The sequence below is a fragment of the Spermophilus citellus genome (genome assembly GCF_964194105.1).
Source record: "Spermophilus citellus genome assembly, chromosome: 16".
NCBI lineage: Eukaryota > Metazoa > Chordata > Mammalia > Rodentia > Sciuridae > Spermophilus > Spermophilus citellus.
In genome coordinates this window covers 38,471,529-38,499,350 of record NC_138196.1, presented here as the reverse complement: position 1 = coordinate 38,499,350, position 27,822 = coordinate 38,471,529, and the positions used below count along the sequence as shown (strand labels likewise).

The 27,822-nt window shown below is 35.1% G+C and overlaps 1 protein-coding gene and 1 pseudogene across 6 annotated transcripts in view; both read left to right on the top strand.

Annotated features, from left to right (window-relative positions):
* Positions 1-27,822, top strand: part of RNF170 (ring finger protein 170) — a 41,779-nt gene that overhangs the window by 6,251 nt on the left and 7,706 nt on the right. For 4 of the 5 annotated variants that reach the window (XM_081269753.1, XM_081269754.1, XM_081269757.1 and 1 more), the window contains 5 exons: positions 441-584; positions 8,924-8,999; positions 12,165-12,273; positions 17,494-17,567; positions 21,450-21,560. In XM_081269753.1, the coding sequence (XP_081125879.1) occupies positions 448-584; positions 8,924-8,999; positions 12,165-12,273; positions 17,494-17,567; positions 21,450-21,560 (507 nt within the window). In that variant the 5' untranslated portion in view covers positions 441-447. The remainder of the gene's footprint in view (positions 1-440; positions 585-8,923; positions 9,000-12,164; positions 12,274-17,493; positions 17,568-21,449; positions 21,561-27,822) is intronic. The other variant, XM_081269756.1, reaches the window with a different exon arrangement.
* On the top strand, positions 2,745-2,930 carry LOC308634920 (thymosin beta-4-like; annotated as a pseudogene). The gene has a single exon. The product of its transcript is annotated as a thymosin beta-4-like (transcript).

The window sequence follows — 27,822 nt, the reverse complement described above, 5'->3', positions numbered from 1 at the left end:
ACTAGAATCCCAGGGACTCTGGAAGCTGAAACAGAAGGATCATAAGCTCGAAGCCAGATTCAGCAATTTAGTGAGGTCTTAAGTAACTTAAGGAGAACCTATCTCAAAAAATAAAAAAGGGCCAGGGTTGGAGCTCAGGGATTGAACCCTGGGTTCAATCTCCCTACCAAAAAAAAAAGTCTAAAAAATGGATGATAAATTATAGTAGTTGTTTTAAAGGAAATAGCATTTTGTACGCCCCAAAATAATGTTTCTGACAAATTTTAAAGAATTCATTAGTAGGGGAATCTTCACAAGAGTTGTGGTTAATGTACCTTACATTAAGGGAATGCCACAAATGCTAATTATGTTAGAAGTCAGCTATACTTACATTACTTTTACTGATATATTTCATTTGCACTGTGTCATTTCTACTTTTGTCTTGTTTCTTCATATTTTAGACCTGGAATGGCCAGATATCAAGGTGAAGTTCAAAGTTTGAAACTGGATGATGATTCAGTTATAGAAGGAGTAAGTGACCAAGTACTTGTGGCAGTTGTGGTCAGTTTCACTTTGATTGCTACCCTGGTATATGCACTTTTCAGGTGAGACTAAAAGACAAATGAATTGAAATATTATATATTTCTAAAGATCACTGACTCTTTGACTCCTTGTAATATATAGTACTTAATATGAAATGCAAGTAACTGATCTCAATGATTGTATATATTTGCTAAAGTATTTTATTTTCCACTGGGTTCTGAATGCTAACATATTTTTCCTAACTTACCCAGCCATCATCCATTCTGTGGGAATATCATAGTGTGAAAAAATTAATTTTCATATTTGAATCTACCAAGTAGTAGGCAATATAGATAATAAGAGAAATATTTTCAGATTTTAAATGAAAAAACTGAGCAAAAAAAAAGACTTAGACAGTATAGAGGAAATTAAGATTAGAATCAATTAATCAAACTTAATTAATGAACTTTTCTAGAATCAGGAATAATATTTAAAGGTCTCAGATGTCTATATAACAATATGTAGACACTAGATTTTTGTAGATTTTTAATCCCCCAATTACAAATATGTTTCCTGTAAAACATTTGTAGAAAGGATTACTCAACATTTTGTGGACACTTGGGGGGGAAATGGTGATTTATTCTTTTACCTCTGTATTGATAATCTCTTATTAGAATAATATAACCTTGATTTCAGTAGGATATTTTATGGAGTGATACTCCATAGTGTTACTTGGTGATAAAGTTGTGGATATAATCAGGAAATGATGTCTTGGTGATAGCAGATATAATTGAATTCATAACTGATTTGTTCATTGTTTTTAAGAATACTGACTAATGTTTAATATAAACCAAATAGGAGGATGCTGTATATTACTGAAAGACTATCCTTGGGCCTGTTATATTCATTTTTTAATAGCAACTAGGGTAAAGAATACATAAGAAACAGGCTTATTAAATTATCAGCTAGGAGGCTAGTAAAACAGTGAAGATTTAGAAATAGTCAACTCATAAGTCAACTAACCTTTTTTAGGCATGCCATTACTGACAATGCATGGCACACAAATGTGGAAGTAGGGAGCAGACCTTGGATCAGCAAGCTTTTCTTGATTCAGTGGCAGAGTCAATGGTCAAATATCTGATGTGGCTCATTTTTAAGGGGTAAAATGGCTACTGGCTACTGGGCTTTATATATAGCCTTCGCAGAGCCAGGCCATGGGAGGAGTTAGTTATATTTTGCAGGCCCTTTTGGGGGGCAGGGCAGGGCCAGGTCATGGGAGGAGTTTTGGTATCAGGATCATTGAGGGTGGGGCAGGAGGACTGGTAGGGAACCATAACCTTCAATTACCACTCAGTGGGGAAAAAATTCAACAAATGGTGCTGAAACAATTGGGTAGCCACATGCAAAACTGGACCCATACCACCACAAATTAACTCAAAATAGGTCAAAGATTTAAATGTAAGAGCTAAAACTATAATATTTGTGATGAGTTTGCCCTGAATGGGTTCATGTATTAGAAGTTTGGTCTTCAGAGTGGTAGTGTTAGAAAGTGATGTGGAAGAGCTGGGGTCTAGTGAAAGATTTTAGGTCATCAACGGCACTGCCCTTGGAAGAAATTAATGCAGTTCTAGTTGGATCCCCAGTTAGTTCCCATAAGAAGAGTTGAGTTATTAAAGAGCAAGATCTGCCCCTTCCTGGTCCTTGGCTTCCTGTCTCACCATTTGATCTGGCATGCACTCCTGTCATGAGGCCATTTACTATGTGATGCAGTATGATTAGGGGTTTCCTCACCACTTTCTTCCACCAAAATTGTGAGCTAGATAAACCTCTTTTCTTTAGTATCTAGCCTCAGGTATTTTGTTACAACAGTGCAAAACAGACCAATACAGTACTTTTGGAAGAAAATATGAGTAAGTAAATCATGACCTTGGTGTTTTTTTTTTGTTTTTTTTTTTTTAGTTCATGATATACCTTTATTCTATTTATTTATATATGGTGTTGAGAATCAAGCCCAGTGCCTCACACATGTCAGGCAAGTGCACTACCTCTGAACCACAGCCCCAACCCATGACCTTAGTTTCTGGCAAAGGATCTTAGATATGGTACCAAAAGCATGAGCAACAAAAGATAAAGTACACCAACCAAACATAATCAAAATTAAGAACTTTTATGCTTCAAAGGACATTATCAAGAAAGTGAAAAGATAACCTACAAGAATGGGAGAAAAACTCAATAGTGGTCACTTTGCAGATCAGACATCTGTCGTTCTCGTGGCTTGTTCTGCTTCCTCCGAAACCATGTCTGACAAACCCAATACGGCCGAGATCGAGAAATTCGATAAGTCGAAATTGAAGAAGACAGAAACGCAAGAGAAAAATCCTCTACCTAAAGAAACAATTGAATAAGAGAAGCAAGCAGGAAAATCATAATGAGGGGTACACCACCAGTATGCACTGTACATTCCACAAACATTGCCTTTTTATTTTACTTCTTTTAGCTGTTGAACTTTTTAAGATACAAAGAGATTAGATCACATATATGTATATATGCATATACATACAGTGGATACATATTCAGCTTCAGAAAGGAAATTCTGCAGTACCACCAAACATTTAAAGAAGAATTATTACTAGTCTTTCTCAAACTTTTCTAAAAACCCAAAGAGAAAGGAACACAACTTATTCTCTGAGGCCAACAATACCATGATACCAAAGCTAGATAAAGACATTACAGAAGGGCTGGGGATGTAGCTCAGTGATAGAGTGCTTACAGAGCATGTATGAGTATGAGACCCTGGGTTCAATTCCCAGTACTGCCCCCTCTAAAAAGTACCTTATGGGGCTGGGGATGTGGCTCAAGCGGTAGCGCGCTCGCCTGGCATGCGTGCGGCCCGGGTTCGATCCTCAGCACCACATACCAACAAAGATGTTGTGTCCGCCGAGAACTAAAAAAAAAATAAATATTAAGAAAATTCTCTCTCTCTCCCCTCTCTCTCCGCTCTCACTCTCTCTTAAAAAAAAAAAAAAAAAGTACCTTATGGAAAAGAAAATTACCAACCAATTTCCTTGATGAACATATATACAAAAATTATCACAATACTAGCAAACCAAATTCAACAGCACATAAAAAGAATCATACACCATGATCAGGTGGGATTTACCCCCGAGATGCAAGGATGGTTCAGCATATACAAATCAATGCAATAACAATATATTACCAGAATGAAAGACAAGAATCATGTGATCATCTTTAAGATAGACAGGAAAAGTTTTTGACAAAATTCAGTCTTTTCATGATTAAAAAAAAAACAATAAATTAGGTATAGAAGGAATATACCTCAACACAGTAAAGACTACATATGACAGGGTCACAGCTAACATATTCATTAATGAAATTCTTAGAGCAAGGAACAAGACAAGGATTCCCACATTTGTCACTTCTATTTAGTGTGGTACAGGAACTCCTAGCCAGAGTTATTAGACAAGAAAAAGAAGAAGAAAAAAAAAACCCAAATAGTAAAGAAAGAAGTAAATTTTTATCTGTTTGCAGATGACAGTTTTATACATGGTAAACCTATAAAGACTCCACCAGAAAATATAACAACTAATGAATTCAGTAAAGTTGCAGGATACAAAATCAACATACAAAGATCGTTACATTTTCAATACTGCACAGTGAATTATCCAAAAAGGGAATCAGGAAAATAATTCCATTTTCAATAGCATTAAATACAAAACTTTTAAGGACACCAAAAGATCTGTACACTGAGAACACAAATAAAAGTGTTGAAGAAGACACAAATAAGTGCAATAATATCCTGTGTTTATGAATTAGAATTAATTTTCTAAAGTGTTCATACTACCCAAAACAATCTACAGATTTAGTGTAATTCCTTTCATTCCGAAGTCATTTTTCACAGCACTATTAAAATTTCTAAAGTTTGTGTGGACCCAGAAAAGATCCCAAATACCCAAAGCATTCTTGAGCTAAAAGAACAAAGCTGGAGATGTAGTGCTATCTGACTTCAGAATTGACTATAAACCTATAGTAACCAAAATAGAATGGGGGCGCTGGGGATATAGCTCAGTTGGTACTGTGCTTGCCTCACATGCACAAGGCCCTGGGTTCAATCCCAGCACCGCCAAAAAAAAAAAAAAAAAAAAAAAAAAAGAATGGTACTAGTATTAAAAACTGAGACATCATAGACCAATTGAAAGGAAAAGAGAGCCCAGGAATAAATTCATTTATTATCAGTTGATCTTGATAAAGTTGCCAAGAGCATAGCAGGAAAAGGTAAGTGTCTTTAATATAAAGAATGTTTGGAAAACTATATATTCACTTGCCTAACAACAAAATTGGATCCTTTCTTCACATACATAAAAATTAGTTCAACCAGGTGCAGTGGCACATACCTATGATCCCAGCTTCTTGGGAGGCTGAGGCAGGAGGATCCCAAGTTTGAGGCCAGCCTTGCTACCTTAGCAAGACCCTGTCTCAAAACGAATAGGGGTGGGGATGTGGCTCAGTGGTAAATCTTTTTCCTAGCATTGTAAAGTTCTAGGTTCAATCTCCAGTGCTACCAAAAAAAAGAAAGGCAGAGAACCTAAAGAGACATTTCTTAAAAGATATACAAATTGCTAACAGGTAAAAGAAAAAATGTTCAACCTCACTTATCATCAGGGAAATGCAATCTAACACTCCTCCAATGAAAAATTATAGTGAAACTGCAATAAGATATCACCTCTCACCTGTTAGAATGGCTATTATCAAAAAGACAAAAGATAGCAAGTGTCAGTGAGAATGTAGAACAAAGGGAACCCTTGTACATTATTGGTGGGAATGTAAAATGGTGTGGTCACTATGGGAAACAATATAGAAATTTCTTAAAACATTAAAATTAAAATTGTTTTAAAAATTAAAATTAGAAATTATTATATGGTCCAGCAATAACACTTCTGACTATGTATTGAGGAGAAACTGTCAATATTTCAAAGAACTGTCTGTACTGTTTATTGCAGTATTGGTTTATAGGGTCTACAAGATGGAATCAAACTAAGTGACTATTAGCAGATAAATGAGTAAAAGAAGATGTGATATATATGTTTATATACAGATAGATACACACAGATACATAAGGAACACTATTCAGCTTTTTAAAAGAATGGATTTCCTATCATTTGCAGCAAACTGTATGATCTAGTGGACATTATGCTAACTGAAATAAGCCAAACACAGAAAGACAAATACTGTGTGATCTTGTTATGTGTGGAATCTTTAAAAAGTTGATATCATAGAATCAGAAAGGAGAAGAGCAGGAGAAATTTTAGTCAAAGGGCCAGCATGGTGACACATGCCTGTAATTCCAGCAACTCCGGAGGCTGAGACAGGAGGATCACAAGTTCAAAGCCAGTCCGCCAAGAACTAAAAAATAAATATTAAAAAAATTCTCTCCTCTCTCACTCTCTCTTTAAAAAAAAAAAAAAAGAAGAAGAAAAAAGATTTGTTTTGGTTGTTTGGAGTCTCTTGAAATTCCATATGAATTTTTGAATGAGCTTTTCAATTTTTTAAAATATGCCATGGGAATTTTGATAGGGATTGCATTGCATCTGTAGACCAATCCCTTTAGGTAGTATTTTCATCTTAGCAAGTCTTTCAGTCTGTGAACTCAGGATTTTTCCATTATTTTTTTTTCAATCCCCCCTCAGCAGTATTTTGTAGTTGTAATTAATTTCTTTCTTATTTGCCCGCTCTTCTTTTTGGGGAGGTGGGGTAGTGGGAATATAACCAGGGGCAGGGGGGCTTTACTACTGAGCTATATCCTCAGCATTTTATTTTCAGACAATGTTTCACTAAGTGGTTTAGGGCCTTGCTAAATTGCTGAGGTTGGCCTTGAACTTGATTCTCCTGCCTCAGCCTCCTGAATTACTGGGATCACAGGTGTGCACCACCATCCCCTGCTTGCCCTTCCTTCTCAAACTATCTGTACCAGATTTGTTGACATATCAGAAACCAGTGAGAGCAAGGGAGGAAGATTACCTCTAGATAGGGAATAGGGGTGGGAGGGAAATAGAGGGAAGGGGAATAGCATGGATGTTGGAAGGAGATCCTCATCATTATCTAAAATACATGTATGAAGATGTGAATTTGGTGTCAACATACCTTATATACAATCAGAGATATGATAAATTGTGGTATAAAGGTGTATTAAGAATTGTACTCTCTCTCTCTCTCTTTAAAAAAAAAAAAAAAGCGCTGGGAATGTGGCATGCGAGGCGGCCCGGGTTCCATCCTCAGCACCACTTACAAACAAAGATGTTGTGTCCGCCGAAAACTTTTTAAAAATAAATAAATAAATATTAAAATTTTCTCTCTCTCTAAAAAAAAAGAATTGTAATGCAAAAATAATAATAATAATGAGAGTTCATGTTTAAAAAACTTATTTGCACACAATAACTTGTACATAAATGTAAAAAAGCAGCTTTGTTAATAACAGCTAAAAAGTGGAAACAACTCACAAGTCCATCAATTGATGAGTAAATCAAAATTGATGGGTAAATCAAAACCAGTGGATGAATACAATGGAATATTATTTGCCAATAAGAAGGAATAAAGTGCTGGTACATGGCACAACATGAATGAACCTCAAAAACATCATCTAACTGAAAGAAGGCAGTCACAGAAGACCATGTGTTATAGGATCTCACTCATATGAAATGTCTAGAATAGACAAGTACAGAGAGAAAGCGGAATAGTGGCTATTGCTGGAGGCAGTAGGAGTTTGGGGAGGATGATTGAGGGGGCTAAGAAGAATGGTTCTTTTGAGGGGTAATGAAAATGTTCTAAACTGATTATTGTGATAGATACACAATTCTGTAAACATAGTAAAAGCTACTGGATTTTACACTTTAAATTGACAGATTGTATGGTATAAGAATTATATACCAACTAAATTTTATATGTAATATAAAATACATGTTATATTTTAAAAAAGAAAGAAAGAAACAAACAAACCAATGAAAAGAGTCTTATACATTTGTCTGCTGTTTTCTAAATTTTGGGTTGTTCACTCACAGCTGTCAATCCCATTTAATTTCTTGAACTCCAGGTACTGTTCAGCAGCTTGGTCTATCTGTTCTTGATCTTTGGCTATACTTTGACTTTTCAAATATTCTACTACTAGATTTAAGAATTTTAACATCTTGATATGAAAAGATGCCAACTAAAAGGTTTTCCAGGCATATGGTTCATATCAGTACACTGAAAAGTCATCAGTATATTTTTCCAAAAGCCATCAATATTTTTTTCCCAATGAAAATGGAAGGATGATCTACTCTCAAAGAACAGAGAAATGCTGTTTAGATGTTCACTGGTATTTAAATGAGGTGTTTCCTGTGCTTGGATAGATTGTTCCTTGATTGATTGCTTTCATATGCATTTTACTCAGTCAAAAGAATGTATAGCTTATTATGAAATAAAGAATCTACCAAAATTTGAGTTCTGAACACAGTTCAAGCAGTTTCATTACATTTATGTTATACTTCTTTTTAGTTACTTGACTTTAAGTTGCCCTCATTGAAGTAATGGTTTTATTTTTTGTCAGCTTTCTTTTCTAAAATTTGTGTTTCTTAATAAAAATTGAGTAATTATAGGGTGGATTTAATTTTCCCCATCCCATGAAATTATTAGAGTTCTTTTTTTCTGTTGTATATGGTTTACCCAGTAAGTAAGGGATCTTCTAAAGAGTAAGCTTGTGATTTTATAGAATCAGAATATTTTTGTTCAAGATGTTTTAAGTTTAGGGGGGAAAGTCTAAAATGAAATGCACTGTGATTTAGATGTAAATATTGACACCCCCACCCTCCCAACCTTACCTCCACTTCTAATTTTTAGTGGTCTCATTATTAGCCACCAAATTCATTTTACTTGTTAAGATATTAGTGGTATGTTAAGTTTTGGCTTTTTTATTTACATAAATTTAGTTTCTGCCCTGTCTCCCTTTGCTCAAATGTGAAAAATTAGGAGAAAGCTTTAATTAGATGTGGAAAAGTATTCAAATGCACAATAATATATAGAGCTATATAGCAGCTTATTTTGAAGGAATTTTACAAAAGAAATAAATGTGTTAATTGTTCTTTATATTATCTGTAAGCTTGCAGTTACAAGAAATCCCAAAAGTACCAGGCCTTTGAGGTTTTATCATTTGCTGCCTAAGCCCAAAACCAGCCAGTGGTCACTGATTTGGGGAAGAACTAAGCACAGAATAATCTGTAATATACAGTCCTAGAATTGCAGTGCAATTGTATATGATCAGTTATATTTACTAAACTACCAGTGGTTCTAAGTAAAAAACTCAGACCCAGAAAGTAAATGGATTAATCTGACAATATTTTATATTCAAGGTTTATTATATTCTGTTCAACAGAAATGTACATCAGAACATTCATCCAGAAAACCAAGAGCTAGTGAGGGTGCTTCGAGAACAACTTCAAACAGAACAGGTACTGTTATATAACGTGCATTTATGTAAGGAGTAGATGTTATAATTCCCTTTGAATGTACAGTTAATTACTTTTGAGAAACAGGGACTGTTTTCCTGCTTTCTTTCCTGCCTTCCATTGTTCTATAGGTTGTGTGTTTTCAGATTAAGTATATTGCCCAATCAACATCTATTCAGATGTTTACATGTTTTTTTTTTAAACTTGCTTTAAAAAAGAATGGTTTTCCTATTATTTATTTGTATAGAAATAATCACTGTAATTGGCATTAACTGAAATGTAGTAGAAAATTATTTTTTAAAACATATATACCCAAAGACCTTCAAAGAAATATTTGTACCTCCCCGTTTTCTTCAGTGATCAGAGTTAACAGAACTAATTAGAAAAAGAAGAAAACTTTTCCTCTCTGCCTCTTCTTTACTTTTTACCTCATAAACAGTATGGTTTATGAGAGTCAGAATAAATGGAATATTTTATACCTTCATACCTATATCACTAACATCAAAAATAAAAATTTTAGCTGGGCTTGGTAGCACATGCCTGTAACCAGGAGGCTGAGCCAGGAGGATCGTAAGTTTCTAGCTCTCCTGGGCAACATAGTGAAACCCTATCTCAAATGAAAAATGAAAAGGATGTAACTCAGTGGTAAAGCGCCCCCGTGTTTGATCCCCAGTAGCAAAAAAAAAGTTTTGATTGCTTTCCTACCCAAACTTTAGTTCCAATGAAGGCTTATAATTTATGCATTCACCAAATATATTTCAAACTTCTGTCATGTCCCAGGCATTGTTATAGGTATTGGGAATCCAATTGTGAACTAAACAGACAAAAATTCCTACCCTCATGGAACTGAAGTTCCATTCATCAATTCGAGAATAGTTTAAGCATGTTAATAGTGCTGTATTCCAAAGTAATTGTTTTCAATAATTCATGTTCAGATAATGTTTTATAATTTACAATGTGATTTCACAAACAACTATCTTATTTAATCTTCAGACATGCTAAGCATAGCAATTATTATCATTTGCATTAACACATTAGATTGCTAATTACTTAAATTCACACTAGCAATTACATTAATGGGTTTAGCTATACTGGAGTCACAAATAGAAGTGAATCTTCTGGATTTCTTTGTACCTCAAACCCATTGTTTACCTCCCAGCTTCCTGGGGCATGACATTATACCTATTGGAACTAGAATAAAACTAGTGACTTAGCCTATTCTGCATTGTTCAACATAATAGCCACTTGTAGCTATTTAAATTTAATTTAAATAAGATTTAAAATTCAGTACTTTAGTCACAACAGCCACATGTGGATAGCAGCTGCCAAAGTGGGTGGTACAGATAAAGATTTCTATGATTACAGAAAGTTCTATTGAACAGCACTAATAATTGTTTTTTGTCAATATCTAAAAAGAATGAGAAACAATGGAAAGGTGAACATTAAGGTTCTCCTTACATTTTTCTTTTTGTACTATTAAAACTGGCATGAATAATTAGAATATCTGAGTGTGACCTAGAATTATAGAATATTCTGGTAACTTAGCAGTAATTTGAAATTTTAGAGGTAACTTAGAGGAAATTTGAAATTTAAATTGTGGTTTACAATATTGGGAAACAAAGGGCTTGGGATATAGCTCAGTTGGTAGAGTGCTTGCCTTGCAATCACAAGGCCCTGGGTTTAATCCTCAGCACCACCAAAAAAAAAAAAAAAAAAAAAAAAAAATTGGGAAGCCAAGTTCTTTGATTCATTATAGTTAACAATTCATATTTAATACATCTGATATTTTTAAAATTAGATGTTTTTAATGCTAGCTACTTTGTTTACAAGATATGTCCTGGGTGCTATCAAACAGGTTTTGATAAATGTTTATTGACAAGATAAACATTTCATACTAATGCTGGATGCTTTTCTAAGTCCTTTTTAAATTCAAGGCCTATATGTATACATAGGCTAGATCCCTAATTTTCCCTTTGTCACATTTTGTATTTCCTAAGTAGTATAATTGCTTCTGATATCCTGCTCTGCTTGTCATACAAGTATATTTAGCATATGAATAATGACTATAGTGAGTCCTACAGATGAAGGCCTTGTCTTTATGGCAGTTGTATTCTAGTGAGATCTTTGATATCTGGATTCTTCTTATGCTGGTAATTGTACTCGGTACTTCTGTTCGATCACAACACAACTTTGTGAAGGTCTGAGTTCAAGTTACCAGTGATCTTAAATTTTTCTGCTTCCAAAATGAGGAAGTATTCTTTTCCAAAAGTTTAATTCTGATCTTGTATAAAGTATCACATATATGCAACACTTTGTCTGGAGGATAGCTATGAGAACAGAAAAAGAGGTTAAAAATTTTAAAAAGCTAATAGTTAGAAAATATTTTGACTCTTCTTTTTTTCCTTTTGGTGGTTCTGGGGATCGAATCCAGGGCTTCATGGATGCTAATCTGGTGCCTTAATACTGAACTACACCTCCAGCCTGACATTCCGTACTCTTCAGCTTAATGTATTAGCTCAGCCTTGTTCTACACAGAATAACTTATATGGAAAGGCTAAAAGAGAAACTCTTGAATTAATCTAGATTTATTTCTTTAAATGTGTTTAGGAAGGAAGGTAGACACCCTATAGCTTAAAAATATATATATAGCTTTATAACTTTATATAAGACCTTAAACTATTTTTTTATTTATTTAGTTGTAGATGGACACAATATCTTTATTTATTCATTTTTATGTGGTGCTGAGGATTGAACCCAGGGTCTCACACATGCAAGGCAAGTGCTCTACCACTGAGCTCAGCCCCAGCCCCTTAAACTATTTTTTATAAGACTATTGCATATCTGAAAATTGATGGATTACACACTATTGACAGTGTTCTTTCTTTTTTCCCTCAGTGCTGGGGTAGAACCCAGGGCATTGCACATGCTAAGCAAGTATCTATCACTGAACTATAACCCAGCTCTTTTCAGTTTATTTGAAGATAGGGTCTCTATAAATTGTTGAGGTTAACCTTGACCTTGCAGTCCTCCTGTCTCAGCCTTCCAGTTAGCTGGGATTACAAGCATGTGCCACCATACCTGGCTTGACAGTGTTCTTATATGTAATTTAACATTAAAGACAATTTTGAATGCTCAGTATATAATTATGTGTACATATCTTCTTATCAGGATGCACCTGCTGCTACTCGACAGCAGTTCTACACTGACATGTACTGTCCAATCTGTTTACATCAAGCTTCCTTACCTGTTGAAACAAACTGTGGACATCTTTTTTGTGGTAAGCAAACAATTCTATACTTTGGTAGAAGTAACTGTTTAAATCAAGACCTATATGTATACACAAGCTGGATCCCTAATTTTTCCTTTGTCACATTCTGTATTGCTTCTGATATCCTGCTCTACTTGTCATCCAAGTATATACTGCATCTGAATAATCAACTATATGTGTATGTTTTTTCTATTTAGTACGTTATTTTGCATTTTTGGTTCAAAGGTTAAAAAAATAATTGTTCAGCTTCTCAGTCAATGCATTTCTTTGCATAGTAATTCAAGTATGTCAGTAGCATTAAGGATTCACTGAATTTCAACTTGTTCTTTACTCTTTAGTAGTTTCATTATGCATCCTACCCAGGGCAGAAAGGTTTTTCTTTTAAGAACCCTGTCCAAAACCTTCCCTTAGCTCTACTATCTCTATTTACTCATTTAATATGAAGTTCTTAGTTTCCCTCTCTCTTTTTGGAGGACAATGAGAAACCTAGAACATACAGTGAGAGTACTGATCTCATACTGATGCTTTCCACCTCATTATTGTTGTTGTTGTTGTTGTTGTTTGACTCTCCAGAGGAAAGATTTCACAGAGAATAATGAAATATCATCATTGCTTGTTACAGCTATACAAGATTAGAGGGATGGCCATATGTACTGGACATACTTCACTTCATCTAACCCCACAAATGAAAAAAATGAAGGCTCACAGATATTAAGAAATTTTATAAAGGATAACCTAACTGCTAAGCAACAGAGATCTGTTCCATTATAGTTAGTGAAGAATAATAGCAACAGATAATCGCCTTATGTGCATTTGTAACCCACATTATTTTATTTAATTCTCCAGATGGCTTGTGAGGTCTTAAACCTTGGTCTGTCTTCAAGTCCTGTGCTCAGTTCTGTATGTGATTGATGACATTCTTAAAATTGTCTATTTAAATTTATCTAATTATTAGACCTTTTTTTCTTGTTGTTAATAGTACTACTTTGTGTTTTTTGAGAAGTTCGGAATAACTAGGGTTGTTTTTTTTAACCTTTGTACAGACACTAAATAAAAGTGCATAACAAGTAAAGCAGTATAACACAAGTAATCTACCTTATCACCTCAGACATATCAAGATTGTGTTTTTTTGTTTTTGTTTTTTTTTCTTGTGGTGCTGGGGATTGAACCCAGGGCACTTTACCACTGGGCTACATCCCCAGCCCTCACCCCGCTTTTTAGGGGCGGGGACATTGTCTCTTTAAGTTGCCAAAGCTGGCCTAGAACTTGTTATTTTCCTGCCTCAGCTTCTTGAATAGCTGGAATTACAGGCAAGATGGAGGCTTAATTGTTCCCCAAATGTATAAGTTTTCACATAAATGCATACAATGATCCTATAAATTGCTTTCTCCCTTTGTTATAATGTTTGATAAAAAGCATAGAATTCTTAACTACATTATTATTTGTGCTGTGGAGGATGACTTAAATATATAAATACCTATCATGCAATGCTGGGTTTTCTATGTACCTTAACCTCATCCCACCTTGCTTCATCCATTAATAACTTCTTCCCTAAGGAGCTAACAAATTATAAAACACTTATTTCTAGTTTTTAGTTTTGTAGTTATCTCTTGGAAATGTTAATGATCTGCAAAATAATGGAAGATCAGATGGGGAAATATTACTGGCCATCAGAGACAATAGAAAGCTTTCCCCTCTCAAACCTTTGGTAGATATTCTTAATCAATTTGACACTCTTCTCTTTTGAGTCTGGATAAGTCCTCACTCAACCTCTAGCACAGTCCTCCAAGAAGGGTTAGCAGTCAAAGAAGCAAGATGAATTATTTGCCAACGCAGGTATAGCTAATTCATTGAGTAGATTATCCTGTCAATTGAAAGATGGCTTGTATTGTGTTCTTGGTTTTATCTCTGATTCTAAGGTAATAGGGTAGATTGCTTCTGATATCCTGCTGTACTTCTTAATAAGCACTTTGATTTAGTGTCTGTAGGCTCAAATGTTTAAAGAAGAAAAAAAACCTAGTTACTCAACTTCCCAATAAACAGAAATGTATTTCTTTGGGTACTACTTCAAGTATATTAAACTGTATTACAAGAGCACTTTGGCTGAATTCCTATATAAAAAACCACACCTCTGTTACATTTCAGTGAACTAAGAATAAATAGCAACAGATATCACCTTACTTTCATTTGTAACACACATTATTTTATTTAATGATCCAGCAGGCTTATGAGATCTCATCACTTTACAAATAAACAGATTCAGAAATATTGTGACCCAGATGAAAGCTGAGTCATCTCTCCCACCATTCTATTCACATGGAGACCTTTTTATATGGAGGGGGAGAGTTGAGGAACAGGAAAACATCAAGCATTTAATAGCAGATTTAAGTGAATGAAGTGTTTGGTTTTCTAGGCTACAGTTTTTCAGTGCAGGTAAGTGGCCATGACATAATTTGTAAACAAGGACTCCTACATCCTAATTTGTAAAGAGATGTGAGATTAAATGAGTTTAATGTGTTAAAACACATTGACTTATTGGGTGAAAAAGTAGATAAAATGAAGACATTGTGACAAATGGTAATAATACTACTAAGAGATTAATGAATTTTGTTTTCATATAGTCTCTATTTGAAAATCAGATTGCTCGATGTGCTTAATAAATGTTATCTAATACAGTATTCTGGAAGGGTAGAGATATAAGATGATTGTCCAGCTTTTAAACTAATCTTTAAGTTGGTGAACCTGTTGTTCTCCACAGGCCCTATAGTGTCCAGTTGGCCCTATAGTGTCCAATGGATAAGCTTCTGCTTATTTATTTGGTCACCATTATGCTCACATTGACCATTTCTGCCCATAGCATGTGCTCTTGCTGTCCATAAACCCTGAATTGTCCTCCCTCATGTTTTCTGCCTACTGAATCATATGTATCCCACAAAGTTCAGTTCAGATCCTTTCTTCTCTGTGTTTAACTTTCTACTGCATCCGTCTTTGTACTCCTTTTTATTTAATATTAACCAGTTCAAGATTTAGCTACCTTCTGCCAAACTTGGTGTCCCATACCTGTAACCCCAGCTACTTGGGAGGCTGAGGCAGAAGAATTTTAAGTTTGATGCCAGATTAGGCAACTTGGTGAAAACCTGGGGATGTAGATCAGAGGTAGAGCACCCCTTGAGTTCAATCCCTGGTACCACAAGAAAAATTTGAAAAGATTTAGGTATCTTCTAGCATATTTAAATAAATCACCTTGGTCTCCTCAATTGGGTTACCATTGCTTATTCTGAATTCTGATCTGGAAGAATAATAAGGAACACAGGAAGTTAAGCTAGGTTGCTAAGGTGAGAGTAAGACTACAGGGAGGATTTTGGAGGTGGAAGAGAGGCTTAGTGTCATGGGAAAAGAAATGTTTCTGGAAAGAGGGTCTCAAGGAGCTCTCAGGGGGTACCTTGACTCAGGACCAGGGGGGTCCTTGACATGATGGAAAATAATTTCAACACATTTTTGTAGAGGCAAAGATTTATTTAGGAAAGCAAGAAATAGACTTTCAAGGGAGAAGATAGGCCATCTCAAGAGTGAGAGATGCATTTGAGGGGTTCCCAGCTCTCCTTTAATAGGAAACTTGATAAAGAATGGGTTTGGGAAGTTATGTAGATCATCAGTCTGGTGATCTCAAGATGAATTTCCATGTCCTTCCTTTATGACTTTTTACTACCTGGTTTTGTTGTTTGTTTTATTCCATCCTACCTCATTTAGCCACTTGTTCAGATTTGCTTATGGGACTTGGAGGGTCAAAAATTACAGTTATTCTACAAAGAAGAAAATGATTTGGCCTCTTAAGAAACAGACAGTATTTTAAAATAGTCCTTCATGTTATTGGCCTAAAGATTAGTGCTTATCCACTTAGCTCTCCTGCCACTTTTTGAAGTCACATAAACTGGCTCTAGGTGATGTTGCCCATCTTTACCTGTTTTGCTGCTCATGAATACCTTCAAGCAGAAAAATCAAATTCATGTAGAATAAGAGTCAATTCAATTATTGAACTGGATTTTAAACTTTATTAGGGCAGAGATCATGTAATATTTTATTTTGGTTCCTTGCTTCATTTTATCTAACTACTACTTAGTTACTATTAATACTTCCAGATTATGGTTATCTAAATTCTTAAAAAAATAAAACTTGTATTTTTATAACATACATGTCACATTTGGAACCATTTATGCTATGATATGTTGGTTGTCTTATCCGCCCCCTCTTTGGAATCAGGGATTAAACCCAGGGGCACTTAACTACTGAGCTACATCCCTAACCTTTTTTTATATTTTATTAGAGACAGGATCTTGCTGAGTTGCTTAGGGCCTCACTAAGTTGCTGAGGTTAGGTTTGAATTCTGGATCCTTCTGCCTCAGCTTCCTGAGTTCCTGGGCTTACAGGCATGTGCCACCATGCCCAGCTTGTTGGGTATCTTATTTACAGTGACGATTATTTTATTTATTTTACATAGGAAATAAAGTATTTTCTATGAAGCCTTATTATTGAAGCAGTTAATATTTTGCTCTATTAAATAAAAATGTTTGGGGCTGGGGATGTGGCTCAAGCAGTAGCGCGCTCGCCTGGCATGCGTGCGGCCCGGGTTCGATCCTCAGCACCACGTACAAACAAAGATGTTGTGTCCACCAAAAACTAAAAAATAAATATTAAAAAAATTTTTCTCTCTCTCTCTCTCTCTCTCTCTCTCTCTCTCTCTCTCTCTCTCTCTCACACACACACACACACACACTCTATCTTTAAAAAAATAAAATAAAATAAAAATAAAAATGTTTGTTGCTTAACTAATACTTTAAATAAAAATACTTTTTAATGGCTGGGAATTGTTACTATGTTTGAATTTGCCTGGAGAGTTGGTAGGATGGAGTAAAAATTTGGATGGAACACAGTGGCTAACATATGCTGGGGAAGCACTCTGCCCAGCTATACCTCCATCCCTAAAAACTACTTTTGAAAAAAATAATGTTATTGTCTTTTTTATACCTTTATTTTATTTGTTTATATTTATTTGGTGATAAGGATGGAACCCAGTGCCTCACTCATGCTAGACAAGTGCTCTACCACTGAGCTACAGCCCCAGCACCTAAAACCTATTTTTAAATAAGGTGACACTGTTAAGTATTTGAAGCTTTCTCGAGATATATGGGCTTTAAAACATCAGTATTAATGTTTTCTTTTTTCCATTAGGTACCTGCATTATTGCATACTGGAGATACGGTTCATGGCTTGGGGCAATAAGTTGTCCAATCTGTAGACAAACGGTAATACTTTATGTCCACAAAACATCATTTATGATTCTTCTTTTACAAACTTTAATAGTTTTTGTATTTTAAATTTTGAATTCTTTTTACTTTTTAGCAGAACTTCATTTATCCAAAGCTTCTGATTTTACTTAACAACAACAACAAAAAATCATTAAGATACCACCAAAAAGGGACATTCTGTTTGAAATCTGACAGTTGTAGAAGTTGAGTCTTACCCAAATCATAAGTCTTTATTGTAATACCAGTAAAGAAATATCTGAATTAGCTAATCATGCTTAAGCATATATCTCCTATATGTACTTCTTTGAAAAATTGTTTTTCTTTTTTCACTTATATTTAATCTGCCCTTTTTTAGTGAAGGTTCTGATATCTTTAAATATTGTATAACATTTTTTTTTCATTTCTTTTAGAGACATAACAATATTTACACAATGGACAATTATAGTTAGTGTAGAAGCTACCTGTGAAAGGAGGCAGTATGTTTTTGTAAGTGTAAATTTGAAGACTAAAATGTTAGCACAGGTAAAATGTGCAAAATAGTGAATAATTCTGAAAAACCAAAGTTCTTAGTTTTTTTGATACAGTTTAGTCTGTCAGTTATATAGCTTTGGTAATTATATAGCTTTATACTTATTTTTCATTTAAAATATATAATTTTCTGCCAGGTGCGGTTGCACATACCTATAATCCCAGCAGCTCAGGAGGCTGAAACAGGAGGATCTCCAGTTCAAAGCCAGCCTCAGCAGTAGTGAGGCACTAGGCTACTCAGTGAGACCCTGTCTCTAAATAAAATATAAAAAAAGGGCTGGGGATGTGGCTCGGTGGTCCAGTGCCCCTAAGTTCAATCCCTGGTACCCCCCAAAAAAAAACCCACACTTTTCTGATAACAATTTGTGAACATATTTGTAAAAAATAGCATTTCCTTTAGATGTCTTCCAGTATGCAAAACAAAGTCCTAAAAAGGATAGAGAACTTCCAAAGATGTCTAGTTGAATGCACACTTTTACTTTTTTTCCTCTTGAAACCCCACTAAAACAGTGAAGGGCATTTTGTAAAGGCATAAATCCATAGAGACCAAAAAATAAAATACACAATGGAAGCAGCAATTTTTCAAAAATTTCTTGGTGAAACATAAAAGTCATTAAAACACACACACACAATACAAAGAAGTACATTTCATTATATTATTACAAAGCAACACTCCAGCAATTACTATCAGATGGAGAACTAGAAACTACCAATAGCCCCAGGAGCACACCTAGGCCTCCTTCCAAATCTCCACCCTGCTCCTTCCTCACCTAGAAGTAGCTACTATTTGACTTTTGTGGTAGACATTCCTTCACTTCAGCATGCATGTATTATTTTTAGTTTTGTCCAATCTTAAACTTTATGAAACACACATAGTATGCAGTGTTTTTGTGTATGTGTGTGTGTGTGCATGCACACCCATATATATACATATATATACTCACATACATGTGTGTATATATGTATGTATATACATATATATGTATACATATATACATATAAAGATGTATATATATCTTTATATATATATATATATATATATATATATATATATATATATAATCTTTCAGCCTTCATTGTGGCTGTCCCATTTCCCTCATCACTAATGGGCTTGTTGTTTTGAGCACAGAGGGAAGTCCACATCATCTTTCTTCCTTGTTTCTACAGTTCCAAATTCTGACTCATTCAGGTTTTATTTTCTCAAATGATCAGGAGGAAACTGATTTTTTTCATATTGCCTCTTTGGCTAATTTGATGAATGAAACAAGGAAGTCAATACTGGAGCTAATTTGCCAATACCACTTCTTATCACCTTTTGCCATTTTCCAGCAACACAGGGACCAGGTAGTAGGTCTTGCATTAAAGATTTCATTCCACCATCTGTCCCTTCTCTTTGACTCTATCCACAAGTTTTCATAGGACATATATAAGCTGTAGTATCTTTTGTACCACCCATAAATTAACTTGAGGCTAATAAGATAGAGATGAAGGTATCTTCATATAATAGCCATTGGTTTCCTAATTGTAGAGTAACTCATCCTAAAAGCAAGGCAGATGACTGGTACCACTCCACTTCCTCCTTCATGGGGCTCCTTTAGTAAATGGTCATTGAAATAATAATGTACAGGCTCTGTGCCTCTGACTGGAACACACTCATCACTTCTCTCGGTACACAACACAAACAGTTCTACCCATATTCCATGGTTTAGCTTTAAGTTTCAGTCTTTCTAAACACCCAAGTCAAAAGTCCTCTAAAAGCATCTTATAACACCTCCCACGGTGCTATAGAACAGGCTGTAGAACAGGTCTTTTATTTGGGGTCTTGAAATCACCCAGGGGAAGGTCCATTTCTTCTTCATCTTTTTTGTATAGGTAGCTCTAATATAGTGCCTGGCCAACAGTAGGTGCCCTATTGATGTTTATTGAAAGAATGCATTTTTATTAACAAATCTGTGAATGAAGAGATGGCAATATCTGTTGTTCCTACCACCTACTGAGCTTAGTCACTCCTTTGCTTAGCTATTTGGAAAGCATTTAGTCAGTGAGAAGCCCTGGTTTAACAGCTTGAACTGAGGAAAGATAAAAAAACAACAGCTGAGATGATTTAAATCTGTTCCTACTCCTTCCCATTTTTATCTTATCACATAACTCATCAGTGACCGTTTTCTATAGGTTGTTATTTTTTTAAATTTATTTTTCAAGATCTATCACCTTCAGATTATCCAGTGTGGTCCCAGGACACCTGTGGCTCATTCTTCTTAAGACCATGGAGATAGCAGGGTTAAACATGATTCTATAATAGTATCAAGAATTACATCTTTTATGTGGTAATAAAATATTATTCAGCCATAAAAAAATAATGAAATTCTGTCATTTGCAGCAATATAGATGGAGCTGGAGAACATTATGTTAAGTGAAGTTCATCTGGCAGAGAAAGACAAATACTACATGTTCTTACTTATATGTGGAAGCTAAAATTTTATTTCAAAAAAGAAGAAAATAGTAACAACCAGAGCCTGAGATGGGTACAGGGTAGGAAAGGATGGAGAAAGGATGATTAATGAGTAGAGGTTCAGTTAGGTGACAGGAATAACCTCTGATGTTCTAACGGGATAACTGTGATTGACAACAATTAATTGAATATTTCAGAATAGCTTCTAGAGAGTATCTTGAATGTTCCTAACCCAAAGAAATTATAAATATCTGAGGTGACAGGTGTGCCAATTACCCTGATATTAGTATTACATATAGTGTAATGTATTGAAATGTCATATTGCACCCAACAAATATGTATAATTACTATGTATCAACTTGAAGTAAAAATTTATTTTTTAAAAAATACATTTTTTAATTGTAGCAGATTTTGGTGTTGGAGAGTTGATCCTTGCAATAACTTAATCTCTGTTATGGTAGCAAAGATATATTAAATACTAGTGAGAATATGGAATCATTACTTTAATACCAAAGTAGAAATGCCTAATTTTCTCTCTTAATATAATAGGTATATATTTTTTCCCAATGGGTATATATATATATATATTGTGTCACTTTACTACTGAATGTTTTCTAATCATTCTTTTATCTTCAAGTATACATACGCTCAAATAGAAAACTATTGAACTTTTCCTTGGTGTAAATAGAATCAGTGTTTGGATATGGTACCCATTTTATCTTATATGCATTTGCACTTGATAAGGCAATAATAACTTGTCCCCCTCCATGTTGCCTTTTATTAAAACAAATGAGTGAAATATAATTTAGAACCTTTTTTCATTCTATTGAATAATAACAAAGTGAAAAAAAGTAATGATACAGAAGGTATAACAGCTTTTTTTTTCATGTAATGTACAGGTAACTTTACTCCTAACAGTATTTGATGAAGATGATCAGTCTCAGGATGTTGTAAGATTGCATCAAGATGTTAATGATTATAACCGGAGATTCTCAGGGCAGCCCAGATCTGTAAGTAACCTTATAGCAGGCATAAGGTTAGAGGGAACCATTATACTTTTTGTAAAGTGAGATTTACTGACAAGTATTCTTTGACTATGAAAAATTTCATTATGTGTGTTGGGTCAAGTTTTTACCTTCATCATTGTTAATCACTTAGATATAGCTTTTCCAAAGGCCACAAGTTTGCCTTCATAAATAACAAACAAAAAGTATCATAAATATCTTTATGAGGGCTGGGGATGTGGCTCAAGCGGTACCGCGCTCGCTTGGCACGCGTGCGGCCCGGGTTCGATCCTCAGCACCACATACCAACAAAGATGTTGTGTCCGCCAAGAACTAAAAAATAAATATTAAAAATTTAAAAAAAAATAAAAAATAAATAAATAAATATCTTTATGAAAGAGAAACTAGCAAAAAAATAAAAGAGAAAGAAGAAAAACATCAATTCTACAGATAATTGCCTCTTCCCTCCAAAAAGCATTTGATAAATTAAAAATTTTTGCATTATACTGACTGATTCTGGTTTTCTCAAAATCTAACAAATGATTTTAGAAGTGTGTATATGACTGAGTGTGTACTTCATAAACTAGCATATACCAAAGTGGATTTAAGTGGGAAGCCTAAACTTCTCTTCTGAGTGAGCTCCAGACTCTGTATGTCTAACTACTTAGCTGACATTTCTACCTGGATATTTCATAGGCATTTCAAACTTTACATGTGTAATATTAAAGTGATTTCCCTCCTTGACTCATTTTTTCTCAGTCTTGATTTCCTTTAACCTCCATTCTCCCGGTGTGATCTATAAGTCTCATTATTTCTTTTTCTTTTGGGGGTATCCTGTTACTTTTGCTTCATAACAGTGTCCTGACTCACCGCTGATGTGATAATGCAAACCTGCAATCAGAGATACTTAGGAGGCTAAGGCAAGGAAGAGCATAAGTTCAAGGCCAGCCTGGGCAACAGTTTTAGTCATCCTTTTTGCTGCTGCAACGAAAAGACCTGACAAGAACAATTTTAGAGGAGGAAAAGTTTATTTGGCATTCACAGTTTCAGAGCTTTCAGTCCACAAATACTTAGCTTCATTGCTCTGAGCCCTAAATGAGGCAGAGTATCATGGCAGAAGAGTGTGGTCTCAGAGGAAAGCAGCTCAGAACATAGCATCAGGAAACAGAGAGAGCGAGGGACAGACAAGACAGAGACACTACAGACTAGGGACAAAATATATACTCCAAAGCACACCCCAGTGACCTACCTCTTCTAGCCACATCCTATTTCTCTATTAGGAGATTAATGCACTGATTAGATTAAGATTCTTATAACCCAGTCATTTCATCTTGCATTGTCTCACGCATGAGCATTTAACCTTTTTCTCATATCTAAACTATAAGAGCAATTTAGTGATTCCCTGTCTCAAAACAAAAAGTGGGGGGGTGCTGAGTTTGTAGTGCATGGCATAGCATCCCTGGATTCATTCCCCACTTTACTTTTTTTTTTTTTTTTTTTTTTTAAGTCCTGTTTCTCTGAGTCACTTGCACCTATCATACTAGCGCAAATCACCATCATCTTCTGCTTTGGATAACTGCAGGGGCCTCCTCACTTCTTTTTTCTCTGCTTAGCAGCCTAAATAGTTTGTTCAGATCATGGTGCCCTTGTGTTTTAAAACTTTCAATTTTGGGGGTATTGTTCCCACCCTTTCTGTGGTTTGAAAGGCCCTAGTTGAACTGGTCTTCCCTCTCTAATCTCTTATTCCACTTCTTTTCATTTACTGTGATTCAGCAACACAAGCCTCCCCCTCAGCCCTCAGAATATACTCCAAGTTCTTCCCACTTTAAAACATTCACACATGACATTTCTTCTGCTTGAAATGCTTGTCCCTTCACTTTACTTATGGCTACCTTCTCATCCTTTGGATGAGAACTGTCTTAAATAAGCCGCCCTCAGAGAGGCTTCCCCTGACCACCAACTGTATTTTCTAGTTTTGCCTTCTGTGCATTTTCTTCATGCCACTTATCACAAACAGTACTATAATCAGTGGGGCAAGGACTATGTCTATTTATTCACTACTCTATTTCCAGTGCTATGTTAAGTGCCTGGGATGTAGATCCTTAATATTTGTTGAGTAACCTGAGTTATCTTTATAAGAATTGATACTGTTGCTCCCAGCCAAAAATACTAAGCTATTAAAGTGGTGCAGTATTAAACAAATGTGTGCTTTTGTGCTCCCTTGTTCTTTGTTCTGTCAGGTACCATTTTTTTTTTTTGGTGTTTAAACAATAAGAAAAACTAAATCTAAACATTGTTGTCCTTCATAATTATTTAGAAGCCCCTCTGCTACTTTGATCCAACATTTTTTTTAACATATCCTCAGGTATATCTATAGAATGATTCTTTGAAAATTCATCTTGTTTCAAATTCAAAATTATCACTGAACTTAAAAATCATTTTGATGGCTGGGGTTGTGGCTCAGTGGTAGAGCATTTGCCTAGCATGTGTGAGGCACTGGGGTTGGATTCTCAGCACCCATATAAAATAAATGAATAAAATAAAGGTTCATCAACATCTAAAAAAATATTTTCAAAAATCATTTTGAGATTTTTTAATTCAAATTTTTAAATGTGAAACATCATTGCTCATTTTTTTTCTTGATTTGCTATTTTTTTTTATTGCTTGTTCACAACATTACAAAGCTCTTGACATATCATATTTCATACATTAGATTGAAGTGGGTTATGAACCCCCAATTTTACCCCAAATGCAGATTGCAGAATCACGTCAGTTACACATCCACAATTTTACATAATGCCCTATTACTAATTGTTGTATTCTGCTACCTTTCCTATCCCCTACTATCCCCCCACCCCTCCCCTCCCATCTTCTCTCTCTACCCCATCTCCTGTAATTCATTTCTCTCCTTGTTTATTTTCCCATTCCCCTCACAACCTCTTATATGTAATTTTGTATAGCAATGAGGGTCTCCCTTCATTTCCATGCAATTTCCCTTTTCTCTCTCTTTCCCTCCCATCTCATGTCTCTGTTTAAAGTTAATCTTTTCTTCCTACTCTTCCTCCCTACTCTGTTCATAGTTGCTCTCATGATATCAAAGAAGACATTTGGTATTTGTTTTTTAGGGATTGGCTAGCTTCACTAAGCATAATCTGCTCTAGTGCCATCCATTTCCCTGCAAATTCTATGATTTTGTCATTTTTTATTGCTGCATAGTACTCCATTGTGTATAGATGCCACATTTTTTTATCCATTCATCTATTGAAGGGCATCTGGGTTGGTTCCACAGTCTAGCTATTGTGAATTGTGCTGCTATGAACATCGATGTGCCAGTATCCCTGTAGCATGCTCTTTTAAGGTCTTCAGGGAATAGTCCGAGAAGGGCAATAGCAGGGTCAAATGGTGGTTCCATTCCCATCTTTCCCAGGAATCTCCAAACTGCTTTCCAAATTGGCCGCACCAATTTGCAGTCCCACCAGCAATGTACAAGTGTACCCTTTTCTCCACATCCCCGCCAGCACTTGTTGTTGTTTGACTTCATAGTGGCTGCCAATCTTACTGGAGTGAGATGGTATCTTAGGGTGGTTTTGATTTGCATTTCTCTGACTGCTAGAGATGGTGAGCATTTTTTCATGTACTTGTTGATTGATTGTATATCCTCCTCTGAGAAGTGTCTGTTCAGGTCCTTGGCCCATTTGTTGATTGGGTTATTTGTTATCTTACTGTCTAATTTTTTGAGTTCTTTTTATACTCTGGATATTAGGGCTCTATCTGAAGTGTGAGGAGTAAAAATTTGCTCCCATGATGTAGGCTCCCTATTTACCTCTCTTATTGTTTCTCTTGCTGATAAAAAACTTTTTAGTTTAAGTAAGTCCCATTTGTTGATTCTTGTTATTAACTCTTGTGCTATGGGTGTCCTATTAAGGAATTTGGAGCCCGACCCCACAATATGTAGATCGGAGCCAACTTTTTCTTCTATCAGACGCAGAGTCTCTGATTTGATATCAAGCTCCTTGATCCATTTTGAGTTAACTTTTGTGCATGGCGAGAGAAAGGGATTCAGTTTCATTTTGTTGCATATGGATTTCCAGTTTTCCCAACACCATTTGTTGGAGATGCTATCCTTCCTCCATTGCATGCTTTTAGCCCCTTTATCAAATATAAGATAGTTGTAACTTTGTGGATTAGACTCTGTGTCCTCTATTCTATACCATTGGTCCACCCACCTGTTTTGGTACCAGTACCATGCTGTTTTTCTCACTATTGCTCTGTAATATAGTTTGAAGTCTGGTATCGCTATACTGCCTGATTCACAATTCCTGTTTACAATTGCTTTTACTATTCTGGGTCTTTTCTTTTTCCATATGAATTTCATGATTGCTTTATCTATTTCTACAAGAAATGCCGTTGGGATTTTGATTGGCATTGCATTAAACCTATAGAGAACTTTTGGTAATATCGCCATTTTGATGATGTTAGTTCTGCCTATCCATGAACAGGGTACATTTTTCCATCTTCTAAGATCTTCTTCTACTTCTCTCTTTAGGGTTCTGTAGTTTTCATTGTATAAATCTTTCACCTCTTTTGTTAGGTTGATTCCCAAGTATTTTATTTTTTTTTTTTTTTGAGGATATTGTGAATGGAGTGTTTTTCCTCATTTCCGTTTCAGAAGTTTTGTCGCTGATATACAGAAATGCCTTTGATTTATGCGTGTTGATTTTATATCCTGCCACTTTGCTGAATTCATTTATTAGTTCTAGTAGTTTCTTTGTAGACCCTTTTGGGTCTTCTAGGTATAGAATCATGTCATCTGCAAATAGTGATAATTTAAGTTCTTCTTTTCCTATTTTTATGCCTTTAATTTCTTTCGTCTGTCTAATTGCTCTGGCCAGTGTTTCGAGAACTATAGTGAATAGAAGTGGTGATAGAGGGCATCCCTGTCTTGTTCCAGATTTTAGAGGGAATGCCTTTAACTTTTGTCCATTCAGAATCCCGCTTAGCATAGATAGCTTTTACAATGTCAAGGTAAGTTCCTTGTTTTTCTAATGTTTTGAACATAAAGGGATGCTGTACTTTGTCGAATGCTTTCTCTGCGTCTATCGAGATGATCATATAGTTCTTATCTTTAAGTCTATTGATGTGGTGAATAACATTTATTGATTTCCGTATATTGAACCATCCTTGCATCCCAGGGATGAATCCTACTTGATCATGGTGCACAATTTTTTTGATGTGTTTTTGTATTTGATTCGCCAGAATTTTATTGAGGATTTTTGCATCTAGGTTCATTAGAGATATTGGTCTGTAGTTTTCTTTCTTTGAAGTGTCTTAGTCTGGTTTCAGAATCAGGGTGATGTTGGCCTCATAGAATGAATTTGGAAGAGCTCCCTCTTTTTCTATTTCCTGAAATAACTTGAAAAGTATTGGTATTAATTCTTCTTTAAAGGTTTTGTAAAACTCCGCTGTATACCCATCTAGTCCTGGGCTTTTCTTGGTTGGTAGTCTTTTGATGGCTTCTTCAATTTCATCCATTGATATTGGTCTGTTCAAATTGAGTGTATCCTCCTGACTCAGTCTGGGCAAATCATATGACTTAAGAAATTTATCGATGTCTTCACTATCTTCTATTTTATTGGAATATAGGTTTCAAAATAATTTCTAATTGTCTTCTGTATTTCTGTAGCATCTGTTGTGATATTGCCTTTTTCATCCCGTATGTTAGTAATTTGAGTTCTCTCTCTTCTTCTCTTTGTTAGCATGGCTAAAGGTCTGTCGATCTTATTTATTTTTTTGAAGAACCAACTTTTAGTTTTGTTAATTTTTTCAATAGTTTCTTTTGTTTCAATTTCATTGATTTCCGCTCTGATTTTAATTATTTCTTGCCTTTTGCTACATTTGCTATTGTTTTGCTCTTCCTTTTCTAGGGCTTTGAGATGAAGTGTGAGCTCATTTATTTCTTGGTTTTTTCTTTTTTTGAGGAATGACCACCAGGCGATGAATTTTCCTCTTAAAACTGCTTTCATTGTGTCCCATAGATTCCGATATGTTGTGCCTGTATTTTCATTTATCTCTAAGAATTTTTTGATTTCCTCCTTTATGTCTTCTGTAACCCATTGATCATTCAGTAACATATTGTTCATTTTCCATGTGATGTAGGATTTTTCCTTCCTTCTTTTATCATTCATTTCCAGTTTCATTCCATTATGATCAGATAAAATGCATGGTATTATCTCTACCCCTTTATATTTACTGAGGGTTGCCCTATGGC